Below are 15,343 nucleotides of genomic sequence, written 5' to 3'. Positions count from 1 at the left end.
AGTTATTGTCAGAAAGAAGCTGCAATGGGTGACGTCAGACCAGGAACCAGGAGATAAATAACAGCGGTGAAGGTGAGCGAATGGTCTTGCTCAGCATTTAATAATGAACTGACAGACAGAAAATAAAAGGTTGTAAGACAAACAAGACACAGGACACGGCACTGATAGCTAAAACAAAGAGATTAAACAAAACCGACAAACACGGTGTTCTGATATTTGAACTGCTACTACTACTACTATTATTATTATTATTATTATTATTATTATTATTATTATTATTATTATTATTATTATTATTATTATCTCTCCATTCACCGAACACACAACCCTGAGTGAGTGAAAACATGTTGCTTTTATGCAGCTGTACCGAGACTCGATTGTTAATCAGTCATTCAATTGGAGTCGCGGTACAACTGCACGTGAATTAATAAAGTGCAAATCCCCATGCTCACATATTATTACTTTTTACTTGCACATGAAGTGCTGTGCAATCCTCTTGCCTTTTTAAAAGTTGCTATAAGGATAGCTGTGCAATAATTCTAATTGAATAGGGAACTGCAGACCTCTTTAAACCTAATTGGAGGGGTTTGACATATATTCTGGTCTTTGCTTACCTAAAAGACACTTGATATGCTTGATGGCTTCTACTACTTTCTATTGCGTTATTTGGATTACATGTGTGTTACCTTGGCAATCTATTCTGCCTGCTACTGAAACGCGCATGTTCCTTGATTAAAGTTCAGTCAGGTTTTATTAGTACTGCTATCCTTGCCTGTTGTAATGCTGTAATTAGCGATGTCAAAAAGCACCTATCATAATTTGTTTCTGGGTGTTGAAGCTGCACTCTCCATAATAAGACTTCTTTTTTTTTTTTTTGTCTGATAAGAAGGGTTGCAGTGTTCTGTGGTTACAGTTGCCGGAAGATTGACATTTATGGAAATCCCCAAACCAGGAAATAGACGACTACCTAGACCGTCGTCGTAGTCCCAGCAGCATTCCAACTTGAAATGAGCAGAGTGCAGACCTAGCACCAAAATAACATCTTCAACCTAAATAAAAACGACCAACAATTCAGATATTTTGCAAAGAAGGTAAGAACATGTTTTTTTTTTCTATACATTTGCATATAAGTAATATCTACCACAAATAAGTGGTGATAGGTGTAGCAGGAGTAGCAATTGAATAAAAGTAATTCACCAATTCTAAAGATTTTAAAGTAATAAATATATCTTGCGTACTTATACATAAAATCATTTTTTTATAAATAAATAATAAATAAATGAATTAATTCACCCAAAAGTTAATACCAACTTTGCATTGGAGTTTGTGGGATTTAGACTTCGTATTGTTATATTTCTATACTTTCCAAATTTGGATGTATGTACAGTAATAATTAACCTCAATCTCTTTTCACATTTTAGGAACTGAGAAAGAGTAGCCATGGCAAGCTGCATGGCATTCACAGAGGATAATGCTCTGCGCATTGCTGCCGTGGAGAGAGCCTTTGCACCATCCGGTAAAAGTCTTGCAAAGCCTGGGCGCGTTCTGGTGGGAGAGGGGAGGCTCCTGAAGCTGTGTCGCCGTAGCCTGCAGCCCAAGATGTTCTTCCTCTTCAATGACATTATAGTGTACGGCAGCATCGTGGTACACAGGCTCTGGTACAAAAACCAGCATATCATCCCGCTGGAAGATACCATCGTTGAAGACCTGGCTGACAGCGTGGAAATGAAAAACCAGTGGCTCATCAGAACGCCCAAGAAATCTTTCTACATGTCCGCTGCTTCCCAGAAGGAAAAACAGGCGTGGATCTGCCGCATTCTGGAGTGCAGGGAGCAGCAGTTGATCAGTTCGAGGAAGGAGCCCACCACTAGTTTTGCAGCTACCTGGATTCCTGACCGAGCTTCAGATATCTGCATGCGCTGCGCGGACAAGTTCACCGTGGCGCAACGGAGGCACCACTGCCGGCAGTGTGGCTTTGTGGTGTGCAAGTCGTGCTCCAAGAGTAGGATTGTCATCCCAGCCATCTCTGCAAAACCCGTCAGAGTGTGCACTCTGTGTTTCAACACACTACTGCGTGAGAAGGCCAAGGAGGAGGCTGGGAAGAGGAGTTCAGAAGGGTCTGAATTGGAAATGCCCATGTATGAAGTGTCAAGCAATGAGGACAGTGATGAGAGGGAGGAAGATGACATGATGCCCATCCAGTGTGCAAAACCACAGAATATGTACCGTCCAAAAAACACTAGCTTTGCATATCTTAAATAACAGTGTCCCAACTGTTTTCTTCAATGCTAGTAATTGACTGAAGAGATTGGATTGTGCAGAACCTGTTACACAAAGACAATTACCTTTAAATGACACCAACATTGTGTACACAGCAACGTGAAATGTCATGTTTCTTTGGTTTAATCTCCATATTAATTGTAAAGATTCAATATGTACTTATGTTACAAAAGGTCACTACACATGCAATTTAATACACAAAAATGTTGCCATATTTAAGAATTCTGACAATACTTTGTGAATATATTTATTTAGTTATTTAAAAGAACACTATTATATGCCTGGTTTACCCAAAATGTTAAATTTAAGTACTTAGCAGAGGTCAGTGTTACAGGCTGCTCAGATATTGTGGATCCTTTAAGTAATTGTACTGGTGTGTATTAAGGGAATGTATTTATGTCTCCAGCGTATTGTTAAATTATGGTTGACCAGTATTTAAATTTGATGTAACTAATTGTGCCTTGATGACACTTCTAAGGGTCACAAATAAAAACACAATATTCTAAATCAATTTGGCATTTCCGCTTTCAATTTTATTTTACTAGGGATTTCAATGCTTACTAAAGTCAGGCAAAGGGCATCCATACATCACTGCTTAGAAAATGTGGCCTTAAGATGGTATTTTTTGAGGTAGCCAGCACACGTTGTACCTTATAAAATACAGCAAGGAATCACAGCCCTGTACCCAAAGCTTCAACCCATGGGTCATTTAAAGAAGTCAATAACAGCCAAATGGTTTATTATTTTGAACAATATATAAAAACTTAATAAGAAAAATAACTTTAAGTAACCCCGAAGCTGTTTGAATAGGGCACATAGGGTCTTGTATTAAATACCACAATCAGTATTAAATTACTGCAAAATGCTAATTTGACCGCTTCAGATAAACCATCACTTTGGCCACAAGGCTAATCACTTGTCTGTTAGCCAAATGATCTTGTTAACTGTGAACAAGCCAGTGAGAGCCATCAGTATCATTCAAAAGCTGATCATCATGAACTATCCACACACTATTCACAAGGAAAAGCTATGTTTCATGCACAGACTGTGGTCTTCGTACACTTCCAGATTAAGATATTCTCAACAGTTTGTGCTAAAGAATGTCCTGGCAAAGTTTCATCATAAATTAATAATCGCTTCTGTAAATAAAATCTTTTTTTTTTATTTTATTTTATTATTATTACACTTGGGTCTCCATATGCATGCAAAGCTTGACCTACAGAAAGTCAGTTAGCCAGACAGATAAAAAGACTCCATATACCCTGAGATTAAGTCCTTAGCAAGTTAAATTAGACCAGTGTTTCTCTAGATATGTACCGTTCAAGACTAAAGAACAGGGGCTTTGTAACTTGTGTACATCCATCACTATTTCCCCAGGACAGGGATACGGATCACCAATGGGGAATAATTATAATCAGGACCCCCCCCCCCCGTTTTTTGCAAAAACAAAAGAAAAAGAGTAAGAAATATCACTGATGTACAGTAGGAATGAAAACCCATACAATAATATGCTGATTTGTTTATGTTCTGTCTTTTCATTAAGAGATTCCTCCCTGTTCCCCACCAGAGCTTAACCCTATTCAGGGTAGGAGGCTGCAGTTTAATGTTTGTTTAAACCCCCTGAGCTCTTCAGACCAGACCAGCTTCTTCTCAGCTTATGATTTCCCGTAAGTGCATGATCAAGCAGTAACTATCTGCATGACCCACAGCTTGACAGACCGCTGCTGTAGCATCTTCCTGTGTGGTATATTGTGTGTGAACAGACGAGTGAGGTTAGGGCTGTTTCCTTTTCTCAGACTTCTTAGTTAGTTCACGTCCTTCCAGATGGAAGGTCATGCCCCTCAAAAGTATCTATGGAAGGATAAATGCTGCCACTATATATTTGCACATAGTTTAACTGTTAGATTGATTAAATATATATATATATATATATATATATATATATATATATATATATATATATATACAACATTGCCCTCATTATTCTATGGCTGTATTTAACAGTACAGTATGTGCTAATTATTAATGTTTTATGGGCTATGTATAAAAAATCCTAGTACAAGACATTTACATTAGTCCTAAACCCAGTCTTGTCTGTAAGAACATATTTAAATGATCAGGATCCTGGAGTCTAAGCAATCTGTACACTGTCCACCCCATATAGCTGCATGACATCTCATAATAGTAAACCTACAGACTGTGATAAGTCCTATGAATTATTATCTTAACTTTGAGGTTCTACTGGTGCTTTATTGATGATAATTTTGAAACCCAGCACTGGGCGCAGGACTATTGCTCGATAATGAGCTGTTCCCATATGGTCACAATATAAATATGTGATTAAACATACTGCTTCAAGTTCACAGAATGCTATAATGAAACCATTCTGAATTATAATAGAAGTGTGCCACCTTGTGGTTATGTCTGAATATAGCATGTCTTTACACAAAACCCTTCACAGGCCTTTGTCCTTCGCTCTCGATTTCGTGGGTGTAAAACAGGAAGATGGCTCGGTTGTGGGATCAGAGGACACCCACTGAACCATCAGTTATCCTGAGCTGTATGGGGAATTGCTGCAGCAAGGGGAAAAATATTATGGAACACCCCAAGTTGGTGAGAAAATCGGGGGTAAAATGATTGGGCACATTAAATTAAAAACATTTGAAAACATTAATTGTATGCATTTAAATGCCTGACTGCGAGGAGGGTTAAATCAGCTAATATCTGGGGTTGGCTTAAAAAAAAAAAAAAATCCTCCCGATTGGTTGCAAGATGAAGCTAACTGTTATCTCAGTGTCTGCCGGTGCTGAAGCACTATTTTACAAGTCGAAATATCAGGATGAAGGTTCTAAATGGGTGCTCTTACAACAATGTGTATATTGATTAGACACAAGGAACTTCACTGTACATACCAGAGTACAGTGTACTCCAAACCCAATCTCCAAGTAAAATACACCACACATGTTGAATTAATTTCGAAACATTTATTTTTGTCAGCTAATGTCAACAATTTACAGCTTTAAAAAACAACCTAATCAAAATCTCAGTATCTCTTTGTGTCCAGTATATACTCCACACCCCAAGTAGTTCCTTGATTAAACTTTATATTGCTGTCATGCAATTAAGTACATGTATTGAACGTCATGTAAATTGATTTAAAGGATTGAAAATAAATTCTGCTCACGATGTTGCACATGGTTTGGTTGTGAATGATTTTCAGCGGCAGCAGCAGCCCTGCTATTGACAACGCCTAACCATAATTACACTTCCGATATCAACGTTAAAGAAATGTAGATGAATAACCACCATTAAGACCAGAAAAACAATGATCATACACACACCAGGTCAGCAATAATCAAACAACTAAAACCCATTTAATGAAGTAGTGGAAAAAAAAAAAAAAAAAAAAAAGCTTTTTCTTTCTTAAATAAGATACAAGATACTGAGCTTATTCCCAATGCTTGGGTAAACATTCAACAATCCTAAATAGCATTCAGTTTATTTTTGCCATCAATAGATATTAGTTTGTTGTTTGAATAACAGTTATCAAATATCAGGTTATTAGCATCTTACATTTATCAGGATAAACTTGGATCTTCTGAATTTTTTATACCAGTACATTTTAGTTTAAGTGAAATAAAAAGATATGCTATTGATTGAGAACAGACAGAAGTTGTTATGTTCAATTTCAGAAGCTTTCCTAACTTCCCTTTCAAAAAAAGTGGAATACACTTTGCACCGGAGCAAAATCTTTGTAGATGTGTCTCTACTGATGCTATAATATTGATCTTCCAAAGTAAGTATTGCTCTTTTATTTTTTACAAACTAACCCTAAGTTGAGTTGCATTAATCCAAGGGAACATTGCGCTGGCTTACTTTTGAACGTCAGTAAAACCCTAAAGTTTTTACATTAGGATTAGTTCTCATGTCAGTATACATTGATCCTGCTGGATATGCCAACTAAAAACAATTTTACAGGATTTTGACTAATTTGTACAATTATGTGCTTTGGACTCAGACCATACAACACATGGTTAAAGTATAATAATAATAATAATAATAAATAATAATAATAATAATAATAATAATAATAATAATAATAATAGCTATTGGAATTTAGTCCCCGTACTGGACCTCAGCTCTGAGCTCCTGTGTGATGTAAGTCACAAGAGCGGCTGCCACTTTCTGCTGCAGAACTGCATTCCCCATGACCAGTGCTATGAGCTGAGCAGCGTCAGTCCAGTCCAAATTCCCAATGATGGTCACGATGCTGTCATACAGTTGCTGCTGCTGCTGGGGTGGCATCTCCAAGATAATCTGGGGAAGAGGCCTAAACTGCCCACTGGTCATCCAGCAACCCAGCAAGCCACCCACAGCTCCACCTGCAGCACGAAGGTGAGATATCACTGTCACACACCAGATACTTTGTATACATCATGGGTTGCTCACTGTTAAAACTGATAGGCCAGTTTGTTGTTTTTTCCTAATAAAAATAATAAATGACAGGGGACAATGTTGTACATCCAGTAACTTCTGAAAAAAAAATAATACATTTTCAAAAGAAAAAGTTAAACTATGTGTAAATGTACTTAATCAATGTGACTAATTTTTCAAATAAAAGCTTACTTTGTCAATCCACTTACCGACAGCAATCCCTGGTGGGCCTCCCACAAGGCCCCCCATGAAAGCTGTTGCTCCTGCCACAATAGCCCCCCTCCCAGAATGCTTCACTGCAGCCTTCATTTGTTGGTGCTGAGAAAGGTTGCAGCATAAGCTCATGACGTCATCCACTCGCACAGGCATCCTGGCTAGCTGACACTCCCTGCTTAAAAAAAAAAAAAAAGCATAGAATTCCCTAGCCTCGAATCATATTATCTCAGATTAGCGAGTCTATTTTGAAACAAAAGCAAAAAGTAACAGCAACGTAAACCTGATTGCTAAAAAAAAACACGCTGACAAGATGCTGCTATTCACAGTCTTCTAACACAGCTGCTTGCTCCCAACTGTTGTGCAGCAGACAAGTGAAAAATACACTGTATTTACCTTTACAAAAGGTTTACTGAGCCTGATGGTAGGAGCAGCTCCCAATAAAATAATAAGCCCAGAATCTACCTGCCTGAAATTAAACAAGGAAATATTACTGATGTTACTTCTTTATTCATTATAATAAATTATTACTTGGTTATTGTGGCAATAATAATTTTAGTACACACAAAGTTAACAAAGACATCCAGTCTCCTAATGTACATTGGTACAGGTTAAAAGATCAAAGAAGTAAAGATTAAATACCACTACACTACACTGTGGGTCATGTTTGACTTCGCTTTGAGTTATAATGACTTTTCTAACCGAATACAGTAATTCTGGTATGACAATGGAAGAATTACCCACGGTCACGAGATCCACGAGACACATGATTTATTTAAGGTAAAATGTTTCCAGAAAAACCTTTCTAAAAATAAAAAAGCCAGCCTCCTAAAAAAATTAACGAATTCATTAATTAAAATGGTTGGGTCAAACTACTGTACTACATTTACCATGTACACTTAAACATTTTCTATTTTTATGGTGCGGTGAGGTTATACTTCAGATGTGTTTTTATTATCATTTACTACATAACAGAACGTAATACAAAGACATCCGCTTCTTTTAGCTGGTCTGACTTGCTACCAATCTATCTAGCGTTGCTCTAGAATAAATAATAATACATTCAACAGCATTTTGCGTTTTGTTACTTGGCATAATTATTTGCCTGTTACTAGTTTGTTATGTGTACATAGGTACTATGTGAAACCACACGCTGTTTATTTATTTATTGTTGAATCAAATGCGCTTGACTTTTGACAGTTGTGAATCAGCTGGTTCGGCGCATTGTTACCCCTATTTTACCTTGTACACACACACCTCACAAATACAAACTGTAACATACCGTGCCTTCTCTTGTTTGCGGTAGGTTACGCTTCTTGTTTTAGCTCAAATACGTGCACAGTTATTTCACTGTTTCACTATTTGTTTCACAATGCTGCTTTAACCTTCCAGTCATCATCGCGTTGATTCACGGGAATTTGCTTTGCTTACACGTCAGTTTCCTGTAAAACTGGAAGTATTCGAAAATGAACACTGTCGAGATTTGTATTGGGTTTATGTTAACTGCATGCGTTAATACGTTTATGTGAATTTGTATTCAACCAACACACAACGCTGCTTACCAAAATTAGAAGATTCCAGGTAGAACTCGGTGGCTGCAATATTCTGTTTAGCGTCTGTCGACCGACCCATAAACGCGAAGCTGCTGAGTTTTGTGTTTCAGATAGGTCAGTGTGTACAGACGTGATAAACATCAACTTCCAACATATGTACCACTGGCGCGTAATACTTTGAAAGTTGGCTAGAATAAAACTATAAAGAGACTAGGAAATGCCAATGTGCATTGCTCTATATACGATCACAGAGTCGTAGTGAACAAGGTGGTATTCGTGATATTTGAAGTCACGTGTTGTTTTCTCTAAGAAATCGTGTGCGCCCTGATCCTCACCCCACTTGACAGTCTTTTCCCCTATTAAAGTTTTCTGTAGCTAAGTCGAGCTATCATTTTGCATCACGCGTTTGCTGCTTTCAACCCGAGCTTCGGGCTTTAAGAATAGGTATATTCTTGCAGTTTTATCAAACAAAATGGCATAAACAAAAATGTTTAACTTATTGCCAATATCCGTTACCTTATTCACACGCAGATATCAGACTGTAACAGGCAGGCAGCCCAACCGGTGACTCATTGTCTTTGCATCTGATGTTTTGGAACTGTGCTTTGAGGAGCACTTTAAAACACAAGAAATGATCTGATCTGATATGACTGAAAAAAATGTGTCTACAATGATGAAGGAAAAACAAACAACCCCCCAATTTTGGGGCACCCACCACCACACTGTAATGAGAAATGCCCGCCCTCGTCGGGAGGAGTTACAGTGACGTATTTTAAAAATCTTGATTATGAAAGCAAGGGGATGTAAACAGTTTTTCAAGACATAAACAAAGCTAAATTCTGCTGATCAGACTGCTATAGCTGTTTCGGTGTCTTGGACAAAATCGACTTCCATCTTTAGAGGTAAACCTTTTTCAATATTCACTAATAACTCAAAATGTGCAGCGACTGTTTTGCATGTATTTGTGTTTAGAAATATGTAAAAATGTGTACAGTACAGCTCAAGGCGTTTTCATGTTAGATTTAACACGATTTAACCTGATGTTTTCTGTTTTGTCTTCAAATACGTTTTTAAATTGTGATATATATATATATATATATATATATATATATATATATATATATATATATATATATATATATATATATATATATATAGTGTACATTTATTAACATTCTAAAGTAACAACATGCTATCGAAAACATGTGGCAATTATGTGAATAAACGCTTCAAACAAATACATATACGTTAGACCAGTAAAAGAAATAGCATTATGGCTGTTTATGTATATCTTTTTATAAATATACGTCATTTTCCCCCTAGCCTACACAAATAAATACCACTATGTTGTTTGTACCTCGAGCATACATTGTTATTTATTTTTTTATTTATATTTTTTTTTACTAAACAGAGTAAGATACAATAATATGCAAACATCATACATTTTCAAAGGGCAATGTAAGGTCACAAATGCGTACATAGTTCTCAAACAGCTGAGATACGTTTGTTTTCCAGTCTCAGTTGTGAAATTAGATACTGTTTGGTAATTTCTGTTGCAGTAACAGACAAGCTAACACGCAAACATTTATAGTTGTACTGAAAATACCCTCCAGACACAGTGTGCATTAATGTATTCCCACTGTTACTCTGTTGAGCCATAAAAGCAACATAAATTAGAATGTTCTACTGTAATCACCACGCAAGTAAACAGGATGTCACAACTGTCACGCTGCTGTACAGCAGAGTACATGGACAGTCGAACAAGGAAACACATGTTTAACTTTGATAGCGATGTTTTATCACTTTGCAAGTGATGTAGTGATATAAAACAATGAGGGTTTGGGGTAATGTAAAATACTGGAGCGTGGTTTGTATTCTTTGAATTGTAGCAAACAGGCACCAACTCGATTTTAGTGTCAAGCTAAACCGAACTGTGAAGCACTGCGTTTTTAAAATAGAGCAACGAATTTACAGTACGTCAGTCTGTGTCTTGGCAAATAGCTCTTGCAAAGTGGGATACTGCCAAAGACTGCTGAACATGATGCAAATATCTTTAGTCTGGTAACACGGTTCAAGGCTAAACTAAACGAGCAGGGCTTCTTTGGAGGGTCAGGTTACCGGCACGCTACAGCAGGCAGACGTGTTTGCTAGAAAAAAAAAACTTTTAGTAAGACGTCAAGTATAAAAGACTCAGAGCTTTTTAAAAATAATTGACTAGCATTTTTAAAGTAATTAGTAATTTTAAAAGCATAACACACATAAACAAGACCAGCTGGTAAGGTCAAAGACAGTCTTTAGCTTAATTAAACAAAATGGCCACATGGGGGCGCCAAAAAAAAAAAAACAACAGTATAACACATTTTATGCTTTTTAAAAAATAAAAATGTGTAAGTTTGACAGATGGAGGTGTCGGACAACTTGATAATATTACAGTCAACATCAATCTGGAGTTGGGTTTTCATTTTCGGGATTTAACCCAGGAATATTTTTAATAGGCCACAACCACCTCTTGACAGCTTGCAACAGGCCTTCAATTTGGGAATACAGTGTATTTTTCTAGTCTGTAGGCAAGAGAGAGAGCATGGTTAGCCGATACATTATTAGTGTTTGTATTTTAATTTTCTTTAGGGGTACTGGGGATTGAAACAATCCATGAAGAAACTGCTTTTGTTAAAATGATTGGAAAAATTGCAAGCCTCTTACTTGGAGACAAACTGGAGGAAGCAAATGAATGTGATGATCACGAAGAGCTGTTCGAAACTGAAGCGGGGGAGTGGGTCATCGTCAATGTGCAGGGTGAGTATCCCCAGAACTGATGAAGAAAATGGGGAGAGAACAGATTTGTGTTTTAACACGCTGAAGATTGTTCTTACACAAAAGTTTGTGTCACAAAGATAAAGCTAGTCATGTACTCAACTAAAGAAACATGCCCCTTGCAAGGCAATTATCACATACAGGCATTCTTAATGTGTAAGCAAACATGTAAAATACTGAACAGTGTAGTATTTTACTAAGCGTTTAACCAAAAATATACTCTTTTATGAAGACCTTGGTATTTTGCCACTGGCGTATTCATGTAAAAACTGTTCTTGTTTTTGATGCCTCTTGCAATATTTCCGGGTGCAAGTGCGAAGTAAACAGTGATATTACATTAAACTGATGTGTTAAAGTAACAATACTGTCCTGGAACTCTAAATTAAAAATATCTGTATTTAATATATAAAGTTTGGCTAAAGATCGTCTTGGAAGGTCAGTAAATGTCGACTCACTCCTTTTAAAATACTGTAAGGAGGGGTGCATTCTTCATGTGTGATTATGCAGGTGAGCTCAGTTTGCTGAGCTGCATTGCTTTGTCTGTCGTGTGCAGAGAGCTGCCCAGTGGTGCAGCTGGAGATGGGCTCCCTGGAGAACCTGCTGATTGAGCACCCCAGCATGTCTGTGTACAACATGAGGGGGCAGAGCAGCGACCAGGAGGAGGAGGAGGATGCAGACGCTCCCAGGTGAGTCATTATCTCAGTCTTTTGTACTTTTTTGTATGTGGTATTCCACAGTTCAATTTCAGTACCAAAGAATGTGGTCACCAAGATGAATCTAGGAATGCATGCAATCCTCCAAATATTGGAATATCCTGTTTGAGGGTAGTGCATCCTGATATGGCTTGGTCCACTGGGCCAGATTTATCAAGGTCTTTAAAAAATTTACAACTTTGCGTGAAACTGAAGAGAAAACTGAAGGTTCCTATATTAAGGCCAATGCACACCAGACACGATGCGACAAGCGAAAATGTGCAGGGCGACAATGGAGCGATGCAGAATAAACAGGATTGAATCCTGTTTTCTGCTATTTGTCATGTGACAACTACGAATTGACCAATCAGAGAACAGCTTCAAAGCACGTTATCCAGTAGCTTAAAGCAGTATCCAATATGATGGAGAAAAAAAATAATATTTGCCATGGAAAAATACCCAGAGTTTTATGACAGATTGTTTAAAGATGTCACAATTATAAAGATGCAGATTTTAAAAAGTAATATACAGGAGTCCATTTTGAAGAACTGGATAAGCCTGGAATGTGTGATTTATTGCCCTATGATAGTTTTTTCAAAATCAATTTTTAATAATTTTATAGATATGGCAGTTTTAAAATCTGTCAGGACTTGTGTAGCTTCTGGTGTGTATGGTTGCGTGAATGTATCTTGTCGCCCAATGAAAAATCGCTTCGCGTCTGGCAGCCTTTAGGCTGTGTAGAAAATGCTACTTGGTTTAAGTTAAATGTCCCACTTTCTCTTGCCTCTGCAGGCCTGCTCAGATGGCATGCTATGCCCCACGAAGGATGACTGTTCTTGAGCACATCAGTCATTTGTACTACATGCAGAGGGCTGAGCTCCTCGTCGACCGCAGAAAGCTAAGCAGGAATCGCCTCCACAGACAGAACCGATCCAAGAAACGATATTCTCCAAAAGAAAAGCACTATGGCAATTTCAAGCAGCCCTGCCAGCGTGTCTATAATTACTAAGAAAAAGTAAGAATCCAAATGCGAATTGCAGACTATTTAGTTTAAACACCCCATATTCTCAGAGCATGCCAGATTTTTTTTTAGATAAAATAAAAATGCCCGATTAATTTCTCATTAACCAAAAGAAAACCATGCTAATGTCATCAAATAAGTAAGAATGGCACTTTTTTGAGAATAAGCGATTATAGTTTTATACCCTGTATAACTGATAATGAAAACTGTTTTATTGTTTTGAGAGTGTTGCGCTGTTACTTGCGGTGTTTCTGATATTTCATAGTGTAGCGGCTACTTCTTGTGGTAATAGCTGCAAGACTGGAATTGGTATCCCTAGCTGTGGATGCAAATCCCAGTGGTGAGATAGTGTATACCTATGACTGTATATGTGTCTCACTATGGAGATTCCACATATCTAGAGAAACACTTACCCAATTGGCTAAGGTATCATTTACCTGAAGGTACAGAGAGTATCAGAATCTGGGGATATATAGAGGAGCCGGTTCAGTAAATAGTCCATGTTTCTGTAAGTTACACAGAGTTTAAGGATGTTTGAAAAGGCTTTTGTTTTTCTTTTTTTCGATTTTTTTCTCCATACTGTATTGGTTATTTCTAGACGTTAGTTGTGCATTATTAAACGTGTGTGTTCACTGTTCAGCTAGTGTTACAGCAATGGGGGCAGCTATTTGTGTGAATTCAATATTAATATTGATGTTTCAAGTCGACATGATTGAAGCAAAAGCAGCTTATAATGTAATCAACTAATCAGGCTCACATTTTACAGTAGCCAGTTGCGGTATTTGCATGCTTTAAGCACTGTGAAACATTGTTTTTAAACTTGGTGTACGTTAAAATACCACATATATTACAAGCAAACTTGAAAGGTTATGTTAATTTGTATACATTTTTCACAGCATATCTTCAAATTAACACGTTGTTGTTATTGGTACTGGAATCAGACGATACAACAGTGTAAGTTCTTACAAAGGAACAGTGTACCCTATTTTCTGTAATTGCAACAGAGTAATGAATTGTGTTGTATGATGTAGTGTACTTTAGATTGGTGATATTTACAGATTTTACTTCAATGAAGAAGCACCAGGGCAGCTTGTATCTATTACACACATTTATTTACAAAATGTTGTTAAAAATATTCTTGCAATCGACTAACTTCACTAAATAAAAAGTATGTTTATTACTTTTTTGTTTAGATTTTTCTTTTAATGTTATTGCTGCATATTTAAAAACAAAAAACAAAACAGAAAAAAACAACTTGAATTTACTGCACAATACAGATTCTAAAGTGCCTGGCTAGCATCTCCAGGTGATGTTATGAACAAGTTTCCTTTAATCCTTTAAAAATACCCCATTAAAGAAGCATGAACAGGGGGCATCAATTGAGCAGTCTTACTATATCATGTAGTTACTCAGTTATGTGGTCAACAAATTGATGGAAAAAAATAGCAATACTGAAAAAATAAACTACAGTACAGGACTCGAGACAAACCACCTACTTCTCTAACATGATCATCTAAAACAAAGGAAATCCAGCTATCCTGTTTAAAACAATTAATAGTATACTTCACCCTGCAGGTAATTCTGGTTATGTCTTGCCCTCCTCAGTCCAGAGATGGGAAGAGTGATAATGTTTCAGTGATAACGTGACTTCTATTGGAACCCTGTCTAAGCAGAAGTCCCAGCTGCTACCAGCACCCCAAGACCTGACATTGTTAAGCTTGATTATTTTCAGCCTGTTTCTCCTCTCTCAGATGACAAACTAATTACTGCTATGAAGCAAACCACCTGTGTGCTCGATCCGTGGCCTACTAAACTGCTTTGTGAGTGCTTGCCAGTCACGGGGCCACCAATCTCTAAGATCTTATCCAGTTGCTTGATCTCTGGCTGTGCTCCACAGGCTTTCAAGATCGCTGCTGGCACTTCTCTGCTAGAATTCGGACCATGAGATCCCGAGACACGCTTTTACCTCTTCCAGGATTGATTATTGTAATTCTCTTTTTGTAGGCCTTCCTTGTCATGACTTCACCTATTCTAAAACTCTCCTGCGCACCTCTTGACTCATACCAAACTAAGACAGCACATTAGCCCTCACTTGGATTCCTTATATTGGCTGCCTGTAAAGCAGAGAATAGATTGTAAGGTTCTACTTCTGACATATAAGTCTTGTAAGGAATTGTTTTGTGTAAGTCAAGTTATTGCACTAACGTTTCCGAAAGTGATGGACAACACAGTTCTGACTATATGGACATCCACTGGTATGAGTTGCCATAAGAAACACACAGGCCGTTTAAGCCACAGTACACAACGATGCTCAGCTTATCAAAGTGGTACCATGT

General features: G+C 37.5%; 3 protein-coding genes across 14 annotated transcripts; 2 read left to right on the top strand and 1 right to left on the bottom strand.

Annotated features, from left to right (window-relative positions):
• Nucleotides 1–776: 776 nt before the first annotated feature.
• On the top strand, nucleotides 777–2,822 carry LOC121296148 (pleckstrin homology domain-containing family F member 1-like). The gene is made up of 2 exons (XM_041221398.1): nucleotides 777–1,091; nucleotides 1,422–2,822. The coding sequence occupies exon 2, from the start codon at nucleotides 1,441–1,443 to the stop codon at nucleotides 2,260–2,262; it is 822 nt and encodes a 273-aa protein (XP_041077332.1). The 5' UTR covers nucleotides 777–1,091; nucleotides 1,422–1,440; the 3' UTR covers nucleotides 2,263–2,822.
• A 2,427-nt stretch (nucleotides 2,823–5,249) lies between these two features.
• On the bottom strand, nucleotides 5,250–9,165 carry LOC121296344 (protein C19orf12 homolog). 12 transcript variants are annotated; one of them, XM_041221790.1, is made up of 4 exons: nucleotides 8,997–9,165; nucleotides 7,324–7,396; nucleotides 6,924–7,105; nucleotides 5,250–6,662 (listed from the first exon to the last, which is right to left on the bottom strand). In XM_041221790.1, exons 3-4 carry the CDS (start codon nucleotides 7,081–7,083, stop codon nucleotides 6,397–6,399), a joined length of 426 nt encoding a protein of 141 aa, XP_041077724.1. In that variant the 5' UTR covers nucleotides 7,084–7,105; nucleotides 7,324–7,396; nucleotides 8,997–9,165; the 3' UTR covers nucleotides 5,250–6,396. The 12 variants fall into 12 exon arrangements, with proteins under 12 accessions (XP_041077724.1, XP_041077727.1, XP_041077726.1 ...); XM_041221793.1 differs by having other exon boundaries at nucleotides 6,924–7,102; XM_041221792.1 differs by lacking the exon at nucleotides 8,997–9,165 and adding an exon at nucleotides 8,490–8,980.
• Nucleotides 9,166–9,293: 128 nt separating this feature from the next.
• Nucleotides 9,294–14,187, top strand: LOC121296343 (tumor protein p53-inducible nuclear protein 2-like). Its single transcript, XM_041221782.1, has 4 exons — nucleotides 9,294–9,382; nucleotides 11,109–11,276; nucleotides 11,848–11,980; nucleotides 12,779–14,187. The coding sequence occupies exons 2-4, from the start codon at nucleotides 11,156–11,158 to the stop codon at nucleotides 12,993–12,995; spliced, it is 471 nt and encodes a 156-aa protein (XP_041077716.1). The 5' UTR covers nucleotides 9,294–9,382; nucleotides 11,109–11,155; the 3' UTR covers nucleotides 12,996–14,187.
• The last annotated feature ends 1,156 nt before the right edge of the window (nucleotides 14,188–15,343 follow it).

The sequence above is a fragment of the Polyodon spathula genome, chromosome 21 (genome assembly GCF_017654505.1).
Source record: "Polyodon spathula isolate WHYD16114869_AA chromosome 21, ASM1765450v1, whole genome shotgun sequence".
Taxonomy (NCBI): Eukaryota; Metazoa; Chordata; class Actinopteri; order Acipenseriformes; family Polyodontidae; genus Polyodon; species Polyodon spathula.
This window is presented reverse-complemented; position numbering and strand designations above follow the sequence as displayed.

Coding starts and splice junctions, on each gene's coding strand:
- LOC121296148 (XM_041221398.1), top strand. CDS start 1,441: ATGGCAAGCTGCATGGCATTCACAGAGGATAATGCTCTGCGCATTGCT.
- LOC121296344 (XM_041221790.1), bottom strand. CDS start 7,083: ATGCCTGTGCGAGTGGATGACGTCATGAGCTTATGCTGCAACCTTTCT. Junction 6,663..6,923: donor CCCACCAGGGATTGCTGTCG/GTAAGTGGATTG, acceptor TTCGTGCTGCAG/GTGGAGCTGTGGGTGGCTTG.
- LOC121296343 (XM_041221782.1), top strand. CDS start 11,156: ATGATTGGAAAAATTGCAAGCCTCTTACTTGGAGACAAACTGGAGGAA. Junction 11,277..11,847: donor GGTCATCGTCAATGTGCAGG/GTGAGTATCCCC, acceptor TGTCGTGTGCAG/AGAGCTGCCCAGTGGTGCAG. Junction 11,981..12,778: donor GAGGATGCAGACGCTCCCAG/GTGAGTCATTAT, acceptor TTGCCTCTGCAG/GCCTGCTCAGATGGCATGCT.